Source organism: Sus scrofa, chromosome 6 (genome assembly GCF_000003025.6).
Source record: "Sus scrofa isolate TJ Tabasco breed Duroc chromosome 6, Sscrofa11.1, whole genome shotgun sequence".
NCBI classification, from domain to species: Eukaryota; Metazoa; Chordata; class Mammalia; order Artiodactyla; family Suidae; genus Sus; species Sus scrofa.
This window is the reverse complement of record NC_010448.4, coordinates 146,161,105-146,182,935: the sequence shown is the minus strand read 5'-3', so window position 1 is coordinate 146,182,935 and position 21,831 is coordinate 146,161,105. Positions and strand designations below refer to the sequence as shown.

The 21,831-nt window shown below is 42.6% G+C and overlaps 1 protein-coding gene across 6 annotated transcripts in view; it reads left to right on the top strand.

The window, feature by feature from the left end:
* PDE4B (phosphodiesterase 4B) overlaps window positions 1–15,674 on the top strand; it is a 552,844-nt gene extending 537,170 nt beyond the window's left edge. For 2 of the 6 annotated variants that reach the window (XM_021093172.1, XM_021093174.1), the window contains 8 exons: window positions 2,649–2,827; window positions 4,237–4,335; window positions 4,477–4,641; window positions 6,730–6,829; window positions 9,143–9,297; window positions 9,391–9,513; window positions 10,248–10,430; window positions 13,381–14,315. In XM_021093172.1, the coding sequence (XP_020948831.1) occupies window positions 2,649–2,827; window positions 4,237–4,335; window positions 4,477–4,641; window positions 6,730–6,829; window positions 9,143–9,297; window positions 9,391–9,513; window positions 10,248–10,430; window positions 13,381–13,746 (1,370 nt within the window). In that variant the 3' untranslated portion in view covers window positions 13,747–14,315. 6 annotated transcript variants of the gene reach the window in all.

Below are 21,831 nucleotides of genomic sequence, written 5' to 3'. Positions count from 1 at the left end.
TTGCCATCTAGAAGGCTAGTGTCCACATGGACAGCTGAAAGGCAAGCCAGAGACCATCCATGCGGGCATTTTGTGATACCCCATGTATCTGCAGGACAATAGGCTGCAGGTGCTGGTACAGAAGGAGGTAAAGGACATAGAGGTAGAACAAGATATTCAGACATGATATTATAATTTAGTTAATATTTTCACAAACAGAGAAAAACCATCCTTTAAAATCCCCTCCTGAGGTCTCAAAAGCTGGAACACAGAATTTTCAAGACACAAGGAAAGGAGCCTAGGAATTTCATATACGATTAAGTGTCGTGATCCAGCAAGAAAAGCACCTCCAACAACGCCATTTGCAGGGTTTTTTTTTTTTTTTTTTTTTTGCATTTGTGTTCATTTATTTATTTTGCACTGTTCCACCATTTCCCATTGTAGTCTGACCATGGGGTAAATATAAATTCACCAAGTGTTTATTCTGATTCTTTTGAGTGTGTATTTCAGGTTGTTTCTACATGGTGCTGGCTAAGCATTTAACAGAGGAAATCCAGAATAGGAAAACCTATCAGTTGTTCCAATGCCTGCAGAGGGAAACACCCATTAATGTCAAAATGGCACTCTCTGTGAATAATGGCTTTCTTCTTTATTGCAATGTTCCAGACACAGTAGTGGTTCAGCTCAATTACTCGCTGTTGCAGGGAAGCTTTAATTAAACACGGGGAAAAAGCTGCCAGTCCCACTAGAGGTTTGTGTATCTGCATTGGCACAGGAGCATCCAAGAGCTTTTTAACCAAGCATGAAGAATGGTGAAGAATGATGGTCAGGAAAGGCCAAGGCTATCATGGCTTTTACTTTAGCAAAAGTAGTTGTTATTAGGAGTGAAGTGGCGGGGAGAAAAGTAATTTCAAAAACAAAGTAATATATAGATTTTATGCTAAAGATTGAGGGACCAGAAAGAGATTTTTAAAGAGAACCTTAAGGGCTGGGTTCTTTACTCGTAAATTGCTGTGTCTGGATCAAAGTAATTGCAAAAGAAATATCTGTTGAATAAATTGCCTTTTGAGCTTGGGCAAGTTGCTGACTTCATCTGAAAAATAAGAGTGTGGGGTTACTCTTGGTTTCCAAACCTGGCTCTGATCATCTGAGTCACTTGGGAAGCTTTTTGAAAAATACTGATTCAGTAGGACTGGGTGGGGCTCATAAATCTGTATTTTTTAAAAGTTCCCTGGGTGCTTCTGATGCTGAACCAGATTGGAAACCCCTAAACCAATTGGGATGACCACTAAAATTCCTCCCTACGCCACAGGCAAAGGCTGATGAATCCAGGAGCATGGAGGCACCTAGAGACAGCACTGAGATACTAGAGATCCAGAAAGCCTTTGCTCCAGCCCTACAGCCAGGTGCCCAGGGCCCATGACAGCTGTTTCCACCTCCCTGTGCTTGCTCTGCTTTGATGAGTTGTCCACGGGGCCCTGTGAGCGAGCAGAGGTCTCTAGGGAGAACACGTGCCTACGCCATCATCTGTAGGAGTTGAAAGCAAATCGTCTAGATCCCAGCAGGCCATCTGGAAACGTGTCATTTTCAAAAGGAGAAGTTGTCTTTGGACTAATTTTCACTGAAACAAGTAGAGCTAAATGTCAGAACTTTTGAAAGCCGCATTAACTCTTTCAGCCACAGGGTGTCATTTAGTTCAATGAAGTAGCTGTTGAGCAATTTAATGAATTATTGTCTCAGTGCACTCACAGGCATCCCTGTGGCCTGAGTTAATGCATTGTTCAGAAGTCCTCAGGACCTGTCCCTGCCCCTGTGAGGTGAAAGAGGATCTTTGGTTGCTGATCTTGTTAATAGTGTGATGTAGAAGAAAGAGCTTCTACAAGCAGGTAGATTAAGTATTTCTGCACAAATCCTAGCTCCTCTGTTATCTTGTTGTAGCAGAATTTTTGAAAGGACTCCATGAGATGATTATAAATATTTAATAAGCATAAATATTTTAATAAATGTAATGTCTCTTCCAAATGAGAGGCATTGTTATTATTTATTCGTAGAATTCATAGATTCAAGACATGAAATAAAGCTGAAATGATAGCCTTCCTCTATGTCTCAAACAGAAATAAGCCAAGGCTTTAAAGTAACTATCTGATGATTATAAACCATTTATTTCTGTAACATATATACCACTCATCTAAACTGAACCCAGCTGAACTTATACGGATCTTTTAAACTAAAAAGATAAATACGAAGATAATAAAGTGAGCAGGACATAAAGCCTGTTTTTATTAACCTGGGCTTGACTACATAAACCTTTTCTATTATACAAACATACAAGTTACTCACTTTAATAAGAAGTCTACATATAAATAGATTGAAAATGTATGGGTATAATTCTCCCAAATCTCCCTGCAAACAGAAGACCTGGGATTGAGTTCTACCTCTTGTCACTTCTTGGACCAGTTATTTGGCTCCTCTGGGCCTCAGTTTGCTGCTTGAGCAATAAAATCACATATCACAGGATTGTCCTGGAGATCAAGTGAGATAAGGCTTTGACAGTCTTTCCTAAGATGCACCATCCGTAATAGGCTGTTAGAAGTTGTTTTGGCTATTGCAGTGGGTTGCCATCAGCAAACAAATGTTGTAAACCAATTTTGTTGTTGTTGTTGTTGCAGACAAGCAGAATGACGTGGAGATTCCATCTCCTACCCAGAAAGACAGGGAGAAAAAGAAGAAGCAGCAGCTCATGACACAGATAAGCGGAGTGAAAAAACTGATGCACAGTTCAAGCTTAAATAACACAAGCATTTCACGCTTTGGAGTCAACACGGAAAATGAAGATCATCTGGCCAAGGTGTGTATGAGCTGGGTGTTTGCACAGGTAGCTCTTCACCCCAAACATCCCACTAGAAAATAGTCCTGCTCACTTTTGCTTTATTATTAAATCGTATGATGAGGCTGATGGAGCCTCTTTGTCTACTGTTGGACACCTAGTTAAAGACCCTTTTTGGGTAGTTCCCATCATGGCTCAGCGGAAACGAATCTGACTAGTATCCATGAGGATGAAGGTTCCATCCCCGGCCTTGCTCAGTGGGTTAAGGATCTGGCATTGCTGTGAGCTGTGGTATAGGCCAGCAGCTATAGCTCCGATTCAACCGCTAACCTGGGAACCCCCATATGCCAAGCATGCAGTCCTAAAAAAAAAAAAAAAGACCCTTTTTCTATATTGAAGGACTATTTTTCGGTCCTGAGTTGGGTTCATTAACTCATAGACAAGGAATCTGTTGAACACACATTGGGAGAATCCAAGGCAGCAAGACCAGTAGGCAGGGCTGAATTATCACAGAGGATATTTCAGAGACTGAATGTCAGGGACCAGTGGGAAAGTCTGCACTGATGGCACTGGCTCTTGTGCCCAAATCCTACTAATGCAGGAAGGTGCAAAAGGGATTCATACCTCCTCTAGGAGGCGGTGCAAGGTGACCGCTGAGGTCCTCTTAGCCTCGTGAGAATGTGAAATGAGAGCACACGAACAGTGAGAGTTTCTGAACCATGTCATTAGAGGAAGATTGGTAACACGTTGGGCCAAGACTCAGGGCAGAGACGAGATCCCTTATTCTGGGCAGTAATTAATAATGGAATAAATTACTCCTTAAATCAGATGGTCTCAGAGTAATCCCACAACACAGGCTAGAATTGCGTGTCCTCCAGGCCTATCTATGGCCCGGGAGCTCTAGGATACTATAGGTGACCAGCACCTTCATGACGTTTACACTAAATTAGGGGTTAACTTACACACATTCTAACAGCGAAGTCTCCTTGACCTGGTGCTTAGTGATGGTCCCCAAAGGGCAGAGGAGTTTCCCTGAGATTGTTTTCTAGCTGTTGCTCATGGGCCGGTGAGCGGGGTGGGGGGAAGACAGGGAAATGAGCTAGAATAATCTCTAATCACTTGCACCTGCTGCTAAAAGCAACATTAGTTAAGGACGGATATATGGCACACACACAACAGTTGCAGGTCAGCAACCAAATGTATAAATAGACACACCCTAGCTTTTCTGAGAAAATATACAGAAATGTGTAACTAACATGAGGAGGACACCCATCATCCCAGACCTTTCCATTTTCAAATTTTCATGCAACCAGAAGACTCTCAATAGCTACTCAAGACTTCGCCAGGCACTGTCCCCCAAATAAATAATAATAATGAGGTGTGCGAATAGGACTATCCTTATTTCCAAATTTCTCTCTTTTCGATGATAGGAGCTGGAAGACCTGAACAAATGGGGCCTTAACATCTTCAATGTGGCTGGCTATTCACACAACAGGCCCTTGACATGCATCATGTACGCCATCTTCCAGGTGAGGAAACAGGAGCGAATGTTGGTTCCCCACGTGGATGCGCCCGATGATTTTTTTCCACCCCAGTTTCCTATTCTGATTGCGCTTGTCTTCATTTTGGGACATGCGCTGATTTCTTTTCTAATCCATGTTGCTGCACAGGAAAGAGACCTCCTAAAGACATTCAAAATCTCCTCGGACACGCTTGTTACCTACATGATGACGTTAGAAGACCATTACCATTCCGACGTGGCCTATCATAACAGCCTGCACGCTGCCGACGTGGCCCAGTCAACCCATGTTCTTCTTTCCACGCCAGCGTTAGATGTGAGTAGTTATGATCCGTTTTGCCTACCTGCCCTTCCTCTTTTAAAAGTACCATGCAGGAGTTCCCGTCGTGGCACAGTGGTTAACGAATCCAACTAGGAACCATGAGGTGGTGGGTTCGGTCCCTGGCCTTGCTCAGTGGGTTAAGGATCTGGCCTTGCCATGAGCTGTGGTGTAGGTCGCAGATGTGGCTCAGGTCCCGTGTTGCTGTGGCTCTGGTATAGGCTGGTGGCTACAGCTCTGATTCAACCCCTAGCCTGGGAACCTCCATATGCCGCAGGAAGCGGCCCTAGAAAAGGCAAAAAGACAAAAAAAAAAAAAAAAAAAAAGTACCATACAACATACAGCATGTGATGTATTTACAGAAATAGTGAAATTAGATGATTGTGCATACTTGAACTGGTTCTTTAAAATATATATTGTGTATCAATTGGATTATTAATACAAATGGATGACATGAGTAGTTACTTTGCTTTCTAATATTAGCGTAACCTTTCCTTTACCTCTCTTACAATTGAAAACTTATTTAATCATCAAGCAATTATTTTTTTGCTTTATCTTTCATTGTATTTCTAGTACCTAATAAGTGTCCAATTCAGCATCTGGTATACAGTCTATCCTGATCAGACAATGCTGATCTGAATGGCCTATACCATTCCAGGCACTGTGAAGAACAGCAGAGAGATATCATAGGAAATGTTTGAGATAGTTCCTGTGAAGAAGGATCCATAGGTTTATTCTCCTAAGAATTCATAAAACTGAATTCTTACGAGGTGAAGAAGTAACTGAAAAATCTGAGGAATTGATAATGTTGAAGCAAAGAGCAGCAGCATCTCATCTTCTAAGACATCTTGCTCCCTCCCTTGCTCCCAATGGCTGCTTCCCTCACAGATTAATGCGTTGGTATATATCGTTATAAGCAGGCCATTTGGTTTCCAGCAGGCCATGTTCTTCCTTGACAGCTGGCAGTGGTGGTCAGGTATTCCCAAAATGTCTAGGCTCACTGCAAGAAGGGACTGGCCATGCCCTATCCAAGCATACCTTTGCAAGTTGAGCTTGGAAGGTGAAGAAAGATTCAACTGACCCCAGCTCTATTGCTTGGGTTCCATGTATTTGGAGAAATCAAATCCAAAAAGCTAAGGCTGTTTTACCCCCCTAAAGGAATGAAACAGCATTATTTTGATGTTTGGTGTAAGTATCACAGGGTAGACCAACACTGTTTCTCAACTCTCCACTGCTGTTGCTTCCTGGGTGGCTAGAAATTGTGCATGCCTGCCACAGATGTTAGAGAAGAGAGAGTGTGAAGTGTCCTTGCATAAACAGATTGATCTGAAGGATCAGAAGGTTTAAGTAATCACAGAGCACGATGAAAGACAGTTCAGCCAGGGAAAAACATTTTAGCCAGAAGCAATGACTAACTAAACAGATACTAGGTTTAAATCACTGTGTACGGTCCGGAGCAGAGGAGGCTTCACGACATGGCATGAAGGAGTTAAGCAACCAGCATTAAGGTCTCACTGCTTAGAAATGTTCTCCACTCTTGTCCATAGCAAACACTGAGTGATTAGGTATTGAATGGATGAATGAATAGATATATGAAAGCTCCCAACTTAAATTTTGCTTTAAGAAAGAATTTCTTGGCCCTCTTAACAAATCTGGAATTTGGCTTTAGTTACTGAGCCTGAAAACATATGAAGGTTTCTGTATCTCAGAGCAGAGCCCCTCTGACTGGCTTCATTGACTGGTAGGTGCTTGTGTGACATAAGCACTGTGCTGCTGTGACCCTTGTCCAAGAAACAAACATCAAGCACCACCTGATCTCTTAGCATGAGCATTGGGCTCATGCCTTCCCGCAGCCTCAGCCTCCTGGCTCCCTGTGGGCATGGGCTCTGGCCATCCTTCCTCTCGCATAAAGACCTGAGGATGCTGGACAGAATCTACCTTTAATTAGCTGAGTATATTGAGACGTTATATACATCGGCAAACCATTTTTCCCCAAAGAAAGAAATAGGGTGCTTTAGTCTGAAAGTGAAGAAGCAGGATCGGCCAGCGGGACATGGAGTTCAATGCACTCATTTTGCTCTGCAGGCCGTCTTCACCGATTTGGAAATCCTGGCCGCCATTTTTGCAGCTGCCATCCATGACGTGGATCACCCTGGAGTCTCCAATCAGTTTCTCATCAACACAAGTGAGTTCACCACTACAACAGTCATCTGAGATAATTGGGTGATTCACTGCTTAATTTCTTTTTCCTCCTGATGTTTTCATTATGGGTAATCATAAGGGTAATAATGAGGTCATCCTTCCATTTCACTCCAACTGGTCAGACCTTTCCTGGATACTGTGTCCAACTAGCAACATCGTTTTTGAGCTGCACGGAGAACTTGGAAAGGGTCAGAGGGGAGCCATAAAAAGTACTCAGTGTTTGGAAAATACAATATGTGAGGAAAGAGTAACAGATGTGGAATTATCCAGTAAGGATAAGGAGAGGCTTGGGAATAACGTGGCAATGATTTTCAGTATTATGCTGGGCTCTTGCTCAGAACGCGATGACCCACTAGTGTCCGACTCTTCTGAGGAAGCAGGTCCAAATGGCTGAGCATGGGAGCCTCCAAATAGAAATAAGACTCCCAAGAAAGTACTAGAATAGTTTTCCACGATTCAGGAGGGAGGGCAGGGTCATGTAAAGTCTCCCACACTGTCTTCTAGCTGCATAGGCTTGATTATGGATTGATCTGTCGTATGGATTGATTTGACTTCGGTGGCCTTCAGGGCTGGTCCAATCTCTGGATCCCCGAGCCCTACTCAAAGCTTTTGTCATGCTCAAAATATTTAGTAGCCACGCTCATGAAAATCCCTGATTTTTCGCAGTTAATGCATCATTTCTAAATGCTGGAAATCTAAAAGTACTTTTACTTCTGAGAATATTGGTTATCTTACTGTGGTCAAGATTATCATCAAGTGCTGACAGTTTTAAAAAATGTTTGAGCTACTTGCTGTACGAGTCCTTGCTGTACTTTATCATCAGCATATTTGAATGACTAGAAGTGAGGTTCATTTTTTTTTAACCTGTTCTATTGAAGGAACATAAACTTTGGGCCACTCCTTGTCTGTGTGGATTCTATCAAGTGGCATTGTATGGGTTTGAATGACTCCATATATATAGGCCAGTTAGCTTCACACAGAAAATGTCTTTCTGCCCAAGCCACGTGCATCACTACAATACCTAAAGCCCACTTACAGATCTGTATCCCTGATCACAAGGAGAACAAGGCCAACGTGCTGAAATAACCTCATATTTTTCCACCACCTTTTCTGAAGATGTAACTTAAAGTACACAGTTTGAGTCATGGTATATAAGGAACAGTATTCTTCAATTAGCAACATATTATCATCACTTGGTGATTATTCTTGGTTAAGAGAAAATGTGGCTTTGTGAGTTTGATGACCATTCTCAGTCTCAGACCTAACAGGATGCCTGTGATTCTTCTGTGTGAAAGGCAGGCTGCAAGATTGTTGTAAAAATGATTGTTTTGTTACCGTATTTACAAAAGCTTTAAAAAGCTCCATTATTTGGACAAAGTGAAATTTTACACTCACACCATTATCTTCTTTGAAAATCCCAAACTCACAATGGATGGAGCTGGGGAGCATATATATATATATAAAAAAGTGAAGTGATGTGAAAACTCTTAATACATTGCATAAAGTTTTGTGGCATTTTCAGTCTATTCTTTTCCAAAGGGCAAAAATGCATGAAGACAGTAAGGAAGCTACAAACTGAGATTAAAAAGGACTGGGGAGTTCCTGTTGTGGCACAGTGGTTAACGAATCCAACTAGGAACCATGAGGTTGTGGGTTCGATCCCTGGCCTTGCTTAGTGGGTTAAGGATCCGGCATTGCCCTGAGCTGTGGTGTAGGTCGCAGATGCGGCTCAGATCCTGAGTTGCTGTGGCTCTGGCGTAGGCCGGCGGCTACAGCTCCGATTTGACCCCTAGCCTGGGAACCTCCGTATGCCGCGGGAGCGGCCCAAGAAATGGCAACAAGACAAAAAAAAAAAAAAAAAAGGACTAGGTCACTATGCTACACAGCAAAAATTGACACAACACTGTAAATCAACTCTAGTTTAATAAAAATAAAACGAAATCAAAAGAAAATTTTAAAAATACGATTTAATTGCTTGGGAATGCCCTTACCTACAATGTCAAATTCTTCACCTAAAGTTAAAAAGGAGAAAAAGGACTTTAAAAGTACTATGACTTTTAATCAGAGAGAAACCTTATGCACTAATATCTTCTCGAAGCTTTTTTTTTTTTTTTCACTTAGAAACTGACTATTTTTCTTTGTGGAGGGAGACTGTTTTCTCTAAGGGAAAATGACATATGGGTCTTGGTTCCTGAAATCATCTGGAGAGAACTAGATCTGATTTCACACTGAGGTAATGCCATGGTTTGAATTGTCTCCCTTTCTATTAAGTCATCATTTTCCCTTGGTTCATTAGATTCAGAACTTGCTCTGATGTACAATGATGAATCTGTGTTGGAAAACCATCATCTTGCTGTGGGTTTCAAACTGCTCCAAGAAGAACACTGCGACATCTTCCAGAATCTCACCAAGAAGCAGCGTCAGACACTCAGGAAGATGGTTATTGACATGGTAAGAATTTGACCCCTTGTGTTCCTCACTTGCTTTTACTGCTCTCCTTGGTAAACCAAGTTTATGGAGAGTTCTCACTGTCTTTTACCTCAGGTCTTAGCAACTGATATGTCCAAACACATGAGCCTGCTGGCAGACCTGAAGACAATGGTGGAAACAAAGAAAGTTACAAGTTCCGGTGTTCTGCTTCTGGACAACTATACCGATCGTATACAGGTATTTGATGCGAGGCTTTGCTTTAACACGAAGCTGCACCAAACTGAATGAACCAAAAAAAAAAAAAAAAGAAAACAAAAAGAAAACAAAAAAACTTTACTTGGTTGCATGTCCTAGGTTATTACTAGGGCTTTGGGCTTGTTTTAACAAGCTAAGGAAAATGGACATTCAAGTAGATCCTCTAATTTACGAAGAAAAAACAGAGCCTTATTTATTGAATTGCTTAATTCTAAAAATAAACAGTAAAATCTCTTTGTAATAGAGGATACGTGACTGCTGATCCCAAAATCTCCTGTTTGGATATAAATCCCATTGGCTTGAACTTTGTTAGGTCTGTTTTGGTTATACAAATTGCCCTCAGCTGGTCTCCTCTTTCCACAAGTGGAAAACATGAAGGCATCCACTTTGGGTAATTCTTTGCATTTTTTTCCAAACTGAGGAAAAGAAACCATGGCAGCATCTGACCTCTAGTGTCCCTTCCAGTTGTTTTTTTTTTTACTTCAATGACTTGTCAATCTAAGAAGACACACAAGTCCCTTTGGGGACTCTTATAATGGTAAACAACCAACTCTGTCCAGCACCCCTGTAATCCTGCTTTTCTGGTGCAAACTAAATTATAATGCAACTAAGATGTTCTTGGGTCTGATACCAAGTGTACTAGTACAAGAGGGATACGATGTTCCAATTGTATTTATATCTAATTTTATGGGATTTCCAAAACTTGATGATTTCAGGTCCTTCGCAACATGGTACACTGCGCAGACCTGAGCAACCCCACCAAGTCCCTGGAATTGTATCGGCAATGGACAGACCGCATCATGGAGGAATTTTTCCAGCAGGGAGACAAAGAGCGGGAGAGGGGAATGGAAATTAGCCCCATGTGTGATAAGCACACGGCTTCTGTGGAAAAATCCCAGGTATCTCATCTAAGGTTTTCTAAGTTTCTGGGAGCTGACGGTTGAACTGTGGGACTCCATCTAGTTCCTTTCTTCAATATACACACAAACGTATAAGGACGCAACCATTCATTTAGTTCCATTAAATTCACGACTCCTTTGCCTTCTCCATCCCACTCAATTTTCACAGCGAGGTGAAAAAGCAGTCTTCAGAAACCCATCAATGCTTGGACTGTGCGTCCTCAACCCGTTTAGAGAATTATTGATGACCTTGACCCACCAAGCTGATTTAACCGAATGCTGCGTCTCCTCCATCACATCCTTCTAGGTTTCCCTTAGCTCTGTCTTTCTCCAGGACCTCAATTCATCATCCTTGATTCCTGCACCCTGTCTTTAATTTCTCTCCATAATCACTCACCCTGCCATTGTCGAGTCTCATTCCCACACATGTCTTCTACCTCCTAACTGAAGCCCTGACCTGTGTCCCCTTCCACGGTTGCATCTACACCTCTGAGAACAAGCTGACGTCTTTTGGTTTTGTCCAAAGCGACAAACTCCCTTCATGCCAAGGACTAGGGGATGGGTTGGGGGGGTGGGGGGAACAATACACTGCAAGCAGGGGATGCAGAAATGCCCCTGATGCCTCTAGCTACAAAGTATGTAGCCCTAGAAAGTGCAATATCCTCACAAAGGTTTCAGGGCCAGTTGAGGTCTTCTTTTTTCAGGACAACAGACGGCCTGAGCCAAGGTGGTCATGATTAGGACTGGGCCTCCAGGCCGCCCAAAGCCTTTATCACAAAAGCATTCGAGTGTTAGTGTTTATCCTCTTTCCCTACTACCTTCTACCCCAAATTTACCTAGAGTTGTAATATCAAGGTATCGTTCCTTTGCAATTATTATTGTGTTGCTTTTTAGAGAAATCCAATCCAATGAGTTTAAAATCGGTGAAAGCACTCTGAAAAATCTAATATGCCATAAACATGGGTGAGAACACGAAGTCAGGGCCAATTCAAATACCTTGAGAGTTAATGAGAACAATATATTAATGGACTCATCAATGCCCTTTTGCTCACAACAGTGATGGTTTATATTTTTAGGATGTTCTTTGTGGTTTTCCACACATTTTCACATCTGTTGTCCCACTTGAACCTCTGAAAAGCCTTGTGAGATAAATATAGCAGGTGGTTCCCCAGTGTGTCAGCTATCTTCTTAGTCCAGTTCATTGGCTCCTTAGTGACCCAGCTGCCCCCCACCCAAAGCTCTTTACTCCCCATCACTGTGGACAGGTCTCCCTGTTGCCATGACGTCATTGGTACACCCTGGCGTTTCCCACAGATGGGCTCTGGTGAGCGTTGTCTGAGTCGTCTGGCGATGAAGCCCTTGACTAGATGCTCTTAGGATCTGTAGAGCTCTGTCATCCCAGGCAGGGCCTAGGAAATTAGCAACTGGAGACTGCTTTTCAAAACAGTGCTGAATATTTAGCAGAAGCAAAACAAATGAGGAAAGAAAATGACGGCATTGTGTTTCGCTGATTCAGTTTTCTCTGTTGTCTTGAGCTGGTTTTTTTTCAGATCCTTGAAAATAGGCCCTAAAAACCATTAAGCACACATAACAAAGTAAAAGAGAGGACGGAGGAGTAGGTGGAAGCAAGATAAATATCTGAATCATCCCGAGTCAGGTTCTGGTAGCCAATGCAGATCAGAGATGCCTTGACTGGAATAGGCATTCTGTTTGTTAAGGTGAGGGAAACATGAGAGAAAAGAAGATAGATGGTAGACTGATTAGATGGATGGATGGATAGATAGATAGATAGATAGATAGATAAGGAGTCATACATGACTAAGGTTCTTTGATATAGTATAGCTTTGGTGTAGTAAGTAATTGGCCCAAACCCAGAATGTCAATAAAGGGAAGTTTCCAGCAGTCTGGAAATACAGCTACGTAATGTCCCAGGGGTGTGCATAAGTTGACCTTGTTCATCTACCCCCGAATCCCTCTCCAGCATCTCTCTGGCTCCCCAGATTGTGACAGGGGAATTCCATTCCCTCATTCAACCAGTGCCTATTCTTTCTCTCAACCTGCTCCCACCCCCAAAGTTTCCTGTTTGTCCGACAATGGGGAGGTCAGCGTAAGGCCGCCACGCCAGCTCAAGCAGGATGCAGAGCCCCCGTGTAAATCATAACAGGCCCATAAGCTTCATAGTTCTTCACAGGAACACTAGCAAAGGAACTGCCTAATTGTTTTTATTTGTCCTTCTTTCTCCTGATGGAAATGACTGTGTGCCCTGTGGATGTGAAACAATCGCAGACGTGTCCACAGAGGGGTGTTTTGTTTGTTTAGGGGCTGGGAGGATTTTTCCAGTGCTTTACCTACGTCGTTTACAAACCCAAAACATTCCAAGAACTTGAGACGTCTCAGAGGCGTCTAGGGGCTGGCTCCCTTTCGTTTGAAAACCGCGGCATCTTTTAAAGTTATCAGGGAAAGAATGTTGAGTCAGAGCTCCGTAGACCTGGGGCTTCCTTCTTCAGAGGATGACTCACAGACTCCAAGTAGTGACAAAGTCATTCCCAGCCAGGGTTACATCCAGACTTCTTATCTGGCGCACGTCAGGGGAAAAGTAATCAGCGCTAGTGAGGCGAACACAGGCTTTGGAATCAGACGACGTTGGGATGGAGTCCCAGCGCCACCACTTCCAAGCTCTGTGATCTCCGACCACATAGTTCATCTCAATGAGTCTCAGTTTCCTCCTCTGCGAATGGTGACTCACAGTACTTAGTCTGCGGGGATGGAGAGAGCTAATGTGTAGATTGTAGTCCGTGCAGGACACCCTTGGAGACCGGGTGCTCCAATGATGCAATCCCTGAGCATTGGTCTCCTTGGGTGGTTGTTGCTCTTTCTTTGCCTGCAAACCAGGGCAGCCTGTTTGGCTTCTGTCACAGTCACGGAGGCATAACCTTCTGTTTTCCTCCAGGTGGGTTTCATCGACTACATTGTCCATCCTCTGTGGGAGACCTGGGCGGATCTGGTACAGCCCGATGCCCAGGACATTCTGGATACGTTAGAAGATAACAGGAACTGGTATCAGAGCATGATACCCCAGAGTCCCTCCCCACCGCTGGATGAGCAGAACAGAGACTGCCAGGGTCTGATGGAGAAGTTTCAGTTTGAACTGACCCTCGAAGAGGAGGATTCCGAAGGCCCCGAGAAAGAGGGAGAGGGCCACGGCTATTTCGGCAGCACCAAGACACTTTGTGTGATCGACCCGGAAAATAGGGATTCGTTGGGAGAGACCGGGGTGGACACAGCAACAGAAGACAAGTCCCCGACTGACACATAATCTCCCACGTCGCGTGGAGATGGACATTCCAGCCTTGACAAGCATGCCAGCTGTATGGTAGGGCCCCGCCTGCCACGGGGGCCCGAGGCCTGCACGGGACAAGGGCCGTGGGGCCTTTCCAGTTACTTGAGTTTGGAGCCAGAGTGCAAGACCGTGAAGCAAATAATGGCTCAGGAAATCCCTCGGTTGACTTGCCTTGCTGGCAAGCTTCGTGGTGAGCGGAAGCTTTCTGTGGTACTGGAGGCCCAAGTTCGCATCCCACGACCGAATGGCTTGAAAATGGAAGACACCAAACTGAGAGATTTTTCTGCACTAAGTTTCGGGAATCTGTCCCCTCTAGTGACTGAACTGACTAATAATGTCATTGATAAATCTGCTCACCTGTCCCCTTGTCTGCCAACCTGTGTGCCTTTTTTGTAAAACATTTTCATGTCTTTGAAATGCCTGTTGAATACCTAGAGTTTCGTATCAACTTCTACACAGATACGTGTTCCAAGTTGACATAAACTTTTTTGACTCTTTCTGGGGAAGAAAAAAAAAAAGGGGAAAGAAAACCGTCTTCCTCCTTCTTTCTTGGGCAATATCTTTCACTTGGCTACAGTTTCGTTCACAAATAGAAAGGCTACACGTCTACCCCCATTCAACTGCCTTCCCCTACGGTCCTAGCCGACTCCTCAGTGGCCCTTCTAACTGTCTCTGTTGACCTGCTTTGGACAGGATTTTTCTTCTCTCGTTTCGCTGTTTTTGCTATAAACAGAAAAAAGTCGAGCAAGCTGAGGGGTCGGAAGGGGCAGCCTTGTGGTTCACAGCGTGTAGAACTCAGCTCAGCTCAGGACCCTGCCAGGTCCTGAACCCTCGAACCCACCTCGGGGGCTGCATGATCTCCAACCTGTTCTCTTGCTCCCCTCTTCCCGCTCACACCCGCTCACTCCATTTCCAATTTAATGCTGCCGTCTTTCTCTTGCACTGCCTTCCACGCTAACACTTCCATTTCTGTTTATAACTGTGTATTTATTACTTAATGTACATAATGTAATGTTTTGTAAGTTATTAATTTATATATCTAACATTGCCTGCCAATGGTGGTGTTAAATTTGTGTAGAAGACTCTGCCTAAGAGTTGCGACTTTTCTTGTAATGTTTTGTATCGTGTATTATATAACCTGAACATCGCTTAAGAGAGACATACACCCCCCGCCCCTTGCCAGCGAGGACAGCAGTGGGTCTGCCCTACGCCTTGTCCGAGTTGCTAATATTCCTCAACCCCTTCACCAACCGGTTTGGGAAACAGGATTCTCACGTTAGATACGAAATGGTCTCGATTGAGCTTTTACTTTTGTATAGTTCAACAGGGGTAGAGAGCCATGGGACATGGTTTTACCCCTGTTCTACCCAAATCCATATACATGCGTTGGGTTTTAACTGGGTTCTACTATAATTGTGGCTTTTCAGTTTAACACGAAACACTACATTTGGTTTAACAAGCAACTCACCGATGGTTCACCTGTCTCCAAACTACTGACTTTGCAAAGAAAGCCTCCTACTGGCTGTTAAGCAGAAATGTCATGTTCCCATTAATTTCAAAAGGAAATGATAATACAATGTGAATCTTATAATGTGAACTGACATCATAAATTATGCCAATGTGAAGCTTCTGATAACACTTGTTAGGCCTCTGACTGGCTTCAGTCTCCGTCTGTAAAATCTGTTTCATGCTTTCAGTTCAGCCTTGTGACTCAGTAGTTACAGAAATGGCACAAATGTGCATGACCAGTGGGTTTGTATGTCTACGAACACTGCATTATTTCAGGTGGACATTTATTGTTTTCCAAAGTTCCTCACAATGTATGTTATAGTATTATTATTATATATTGTGCTCAAATGCATTCTTAAGTGACTTTTCTATGAGGTGAATAAACAAAAGCATGATTAGATTTTCTGTAGGTCCCGTTATTTCGTGGTTAGTTCTGACGCAGTAAAGCGGACCTTTTTCTCTCTTCTCTCCTACTGTACCCCGCAATGATAACCAACCACTTTGCCTGGCTGACATCACAACTGAAGTTTCATAATCTGTGTCCAGAAAGTCCCCCGGCTTTGGAACATTTATTTTCTTAGCAACTGTTCAACTAGCTCAATAGTGCGGGAAGGGAGATGGTGAATTAAAAGAAACAAAACCACTTGAAGAATCTGAAGAGTTTAATCTACTAGATAAATAAAGGGAATCTCCAACTTGGCTGGGTCCTCTAGAAATATGAATCACAGATTCACAGAACATTAGCTTAATGTAGTCAGATGGTCCCACTGATTCATTTGACACATGAAGAGTCTGAGGTCCAAAGAGTCATCCTAAAACACAAAGCAAGGAGGGCTGGCTGAATCTCATGGCTATCCCAACCATTCATGGAGTCTCCTGTTGATCATTTGGTTGTGCATTTCATTCTGGAAAGAACTGTGTAAATATCATAAGCCAAATAGTGCTTTGTTGAAATATTAAAGTCAGCTTTAAAAAAATTATCTTGAGGAACGTGTGTGTATGTGTTGAGAAAAGCTGCAAAGAAACATCAGCAGATGGCTCATGGTATTTTTACCATGGGGGAAGTGGTTTACGAACCAGGAAGAGGGTCTGCTCTAGAAGAACTCCACTCAATAAACTGAAATTACTGTATTTCTTTTTAAAGATGTTTGAAGATGAGCCACGGTGGCAGAACGAGCTTGCCTGCTGGTTCCAGAGCTAATATTTATAGCTCTTTGTCACCATCCTTGATTTCTGATTGCACCCCACCATGTCTGAGCTTTTGCAGATTGAGTGACAAAATGAATTGGTTAGAATAGCTACAGGTGTGACTTTAAAATATCTAGGGCTATAAATACTTATAAATATTTGCAGGTCTGTTTCTACAGAATCGTTCTTAACCTTTGCTGAACAATTAGAACCATCTGAACAAATATTTTTAAAAATACTGATGGTTGAGCTCCACGCTCACTCCCAGATTTATGTTTGAATTGGTCTTGGTTGGAGCCCTGGGCGTCATATATTTTAAATTCTCCCCAGGTAACTCAAATGTGTGATGTGAGTGGAGAATCACTGTTCCGGAAGGAAGAAGCACACGTGTAGCTAAGGCTTTTGTCTTAGTCCATTCAGGCTATGGTAACAAAATTCCACACTGTGTAGTTTAAAAGCAGCAGGAATTTATTGCATAGATCTGGGGGCTGGAAGTTCAAGATTAACATACGAGCCAGACCATGTCCTGGTGAGGGCCCGCTTCATGGTGGATAGCTGGTGCCTTCACACTTGCGTCCTCAGGATGGAGGGGCTGAAGCTCTCTCTGGACCCTCTTTTATAAGGGCACTAATCCCACTCGTGAGGGCTGCACCCTCATGATTTAGCACCTCCTAAAATACCTCCTAATACTATTATCTTCGGGGTTTGGAATTTCAACATGTAAATATGGGGGAAACACAAACATTCAGAGCATAACAGCTTTCTTTCACCCCAGCTGTTCCTCACACATTGTGCACTCCACCAACAAAAGGGGCTGGTTCAAGCACAGAGATGGGAGAAGGGATCAGATATGAGTAAGACGGACCTCTGCACTCCAGGAGCTTACAATCTCTCCTGTTGCTCAACACTTGCCTTCCAGATCGTAAAATCATAATGAGGTTCTTAGGAAAACCACAGTGAAGATCAACCTGAAAGAGGGATCATCTTCTGATTCCAACAACTAGACCATACGTGTAATCATCCTCCCACCTGATGACAGGGAGCTACTGCAGAAGCAGAAGTTACCATGGCATCATGGCCAAGACCAAGGGTGATAACTTATGCTTAATAAAATGTATAGGAGCTGAAAGCTGATTTATAGACTTCAAGAACTGTCAGAGTCAGAAACACACACACACAAACACACACACACACACACAGAATGGTATTTCCCTGACATATTCCCACAGGCTTATTTTGACAAATAAATTGGGGGCCATGGTAATTCTAAGTCCACTAAAGGAAGCCTAACAGAGGCCAAATGAAGAGGGGGAGGAATTGATTTGGGAGCCAAGTGGCCTGGGTTCAAATCCTAACTCCCTCATTTACTACCTGTATAACTTTAAATCAGTCAGTCACTCTTCTCTCTGGGCTTCAGTGTGATGGGGATTATAAATCTGTCAGATGGGGAAAATAAACCCAGGGCTTTTTCTACAATTTCATTGTTCCCTGTCTGAGACTCATGTCTTTGTAGTGATGAAGTCAATGATTGTATGAGCCTTAAAACCTGTGAACCAAGATGGGCCTGGCCGGCTGGCAAATCCCATTTATCAACCTGTAATTTGGCCAGCAGGTGCCCTTTACTAAGAATTCTCCAGCCTGGTTATCTTCTATATCCATCAAGACTCAGAGCAGGTGACCTCCTATAAGATGCTCCCCGATCCCTGAGGTTGGGATAAGGATCATTTTCCTGAGACCCCAGAACATCTCGTGTTTTACATCTAAAATTGTGTACACTTGGAGTTCCCGTCGTGGCGCAGTGGTTAACAAATCCAAGTAGGAACCATGAGGTTGCGGGTTCGGTCCCTGCCCTTGCTCAGTGGGTTAACGATCCGGCGTTGCCGTGAGCTGTGGTGTAGGTTGCAGACGCGGCTCGGATCCTGCGTTGCTGTGGCTCTGGCGTAGGCCGGTGGCTACAGCTCCGATTTGACTCCTAGCCTGGGAACCTCCATATGCCGCGGGAGCGGCCCAAGAAATAGCAAAAAAAAAATTAAAAAAAAAAAAAGACAAAAACAAACAAAAAAATAAAAATAAATAAAATAAAATAAAATTGTGTACACTTGAGCAAGTCCCTTAACCCCCCTGTGCCTCAGCTTTATCATCTCTAAATTGGGGATAATGGTAGTGATACCTAGCTCATAGTGGGTTATGTGAAATCCATAAGCTGACATACATAAATTTCTAAGAAATATTACTATTAACACCTAATACTACATACTTAAACTCGGTTTGTGTCTTTCCCAAAAGAATATAAGTCAATGAATTCAGAAGCTAGACTTTATTTCCTTTTGAACTCCCAGTGCCTAACCCAATCTCTGAAGTAAATACACATTTGTCAAACTGAATAGAACCAAGTAGTTTTGTGAACGAGTAAGATATGACCACTAGCCTGAGGTTCTCCAAACCCAAAAAAAGGTGTTGGTCTCAGAGCCCTGGAATGATGAGACGCACAATTTCAGAACCAGTTTCTTCAGAGATCTTCTGGTCCCCTTTCCATTTATAATTAAAGAAACCGAGGTCCCCAAGATGGACAGTGACCAGCCTGAGATGACTGAGTGTACTAGTGCCTAGGGCTGCCACAAAGGTATGCCACACGCTGGATAGTTGAAACAACTGAAATTTATTGTCTCACAGTTCTGGAGGCTGTAAGTCCAAGATCAAGGTGTCAGGGTCAATTCCTTCTGAGGGATGTGAGGGAGAATCTGTTCAGACCGGTCCTCTTGCTTCTGGTGATTTACTGATGATCTCTGGCATTCTTAGCTTGAAGAGGTAGCACCCCAGTCTCTGTCTTCATGTCCACATGATGCTCTCTCTGTGTCCCACTTTCCCCTTTTCATAAGGACACCAGTCATATTGGGTTAAGGGACCACCCTACTCCAGCATCACGTTAAGTAATACATCTGCAACAACACTGTTTCCAAATAAAGTCACATTCTGGGATATGGGGCAGTGGGGGTTCCATATATACATTTGAGGGGGATAGCATTCAACCCATAACACACAGTTACTCACCAGAAGATTCCCTGATTCCTTCCACAAGGATTATTCAGCAACAACATAACCCATTCAGCTTCTCTGCCCCTAATTTTCCTCTATAAAATCAGAGGAACGGACTGTGTGTTTGAATGGGCACTGTTCCGTTATAAAAAGCATAATGCTCTATACCAAGGTGTTTTTGTTTGCTTAAGGTCTTTCTGAGTTCTTTAAACAAATTAATTATTTCCTTGGTGTAGCTAGGAGTTCCCCAGAGGGACCAGGGAGAAAGGAAGCAGGGCCTTGGCATAATAGGACAAATACACCCAAGGATTCAAGAGCCTTAGGATCTAAAGGGAAAATGATTCCAATTTAAACCTCTGCTTTTCTACTTCTTAGCTATGTAACTATGTGCAAGTACTTAACCTCTTCAAGCCGCAGTTGTATCCTCATTAAAGTGAGGAAAATAACAGTTACTGCTTCATGATGTTTTTATAAAGACTAGTAAATAATGAATGCATCTGCTATGCATGTGTCTACACCCCAATGTTCATAGCAGCACTATTCACAATAACCAAGACAAGGAAGCAGCCTAAATGTCTATCAACAGAAGAATGAATAAAGAAGATGTCATATATATCATAATAACAGTACCCATGTCAAAGATTATTGTGACATATGATATATATATAAGTAAATATGCAATAGAATATTACTCAGCCATAAAAAAAGAATGAAATAATGCCATTTTTACCAACATGGATGGGCCTGGAGATTATCATACTCAGTGAAGTAAGTCAGAAAGAGAAAGACAAATACCATATGATATCACTTATATGTGGAATCTAAAGTTTGACACAAATGAACATATCTACAAGACAGAAACAGACTCACAGATATGGAGAACAGACATATTGTTCAGGAGAAGGGGTGGGAGGGGATGGATTGGGAGTTTTGGATTAAAAGATTTGTAGAGAATGGGTAAAAAACAAAGTCCTATATAGTACAGGGAACTATATTCAATACCCTGTGATAAACCATAATGGAAAGTAATATGAAAAATAATATATATATATATATAAAGGATCACTTTGTTGTACAACAAACTACTACAACAGTGTGAATCAACTCTACTCCAATAAAAATAAATTTAAATATATACATACATACTTTTAAAAAAAATCCCCTTCTGTCTTTGAAAACATAATGCAGCAGTACATTTTGATTAAGTTAATGTTCTGTAAATCAAGCTCTGGTTCATCTAGATTTTTCTACAGACACCTCAAGATTCCAAGAGAATATGTGCTCTCACTCAAACCCTCCAACAAAGGACTATGCTGACACTGATAGGCTCATGAAAGTGGAAGGAAATGTATAAATTGATTAACTCATGCTCTTTCGGTGCTGTGGAATTCCTCAAAAATATGCCTGACTGAAAGCTGCCAGGGACGTTGAACCCAGCAAGACTCTTTCTAAGTGATGAAAATTGTTAGATTTCTGAGCTCAAATTTCATTCTTTTAGATCACCCTCTCCGGTTTATTGTTTTCCCTCTGTAGCCAAATAATGTATAGAATTCCTCTTCTAATTTCTAGTACCAGTTGAAAATAGGAGCCAAACTTTCAGAGTTTGAAACTATGTGACCTTGGGAAAGGTTATATAAACTTTCTGTGTCTTAGTTTCCTTATCTGTAAACTAGAAGCAATAATAACAGTACCTATGTCAAAGGTTATTGTGAAAATTACATGAATTCAGGTTGTGCAGTATTTAGGATAGTGTCTGTCCATCAGGTCATATACTTTAACAAGCGCTAAGTATATAGCTACAGGTAGCCTGGTTTCTATATCATATTTCTTTCAACCACTTTCCATTGGACTTAAATTCACCATTCCAGCCTAATTATCCTGGGTTTGCTCACACTGACAGTGCTTTCTTAGGATGAGGGTCCAGAAGCACCCGATTTCAGTCACATTGGAGTGCAGTGTGACTCTTGCTCTTCTTTGTTCTGGGCACTGATCCATAGCCCAGATCGTGTTCATTTGGGAAGAAGTCAGTGACTCACCCTGATGATTCACTAGGTGCGTCCTAGCAGACCAGCCCTTCGCACCTTTTCACAGGGACCACTGTGAAATCATGTCTCCTCCATTCTGTGCTTGTAGAATTGAATTCATGAGGCCCAGTACATCATTTACACTTTACTGATTGTTTTATCTGAAAAAACCAGTGAAGTATAGAAAAGAGGGTTTTCAGTTTCAGTGTCAGACCAACCTGTGTGTCAATCCCTGCTCCACTACTTTGGAGACCTTTGAGAAGGTCCTTAATTTGTTTGATCTTCAGTTTCCTTTTTCTGTAAA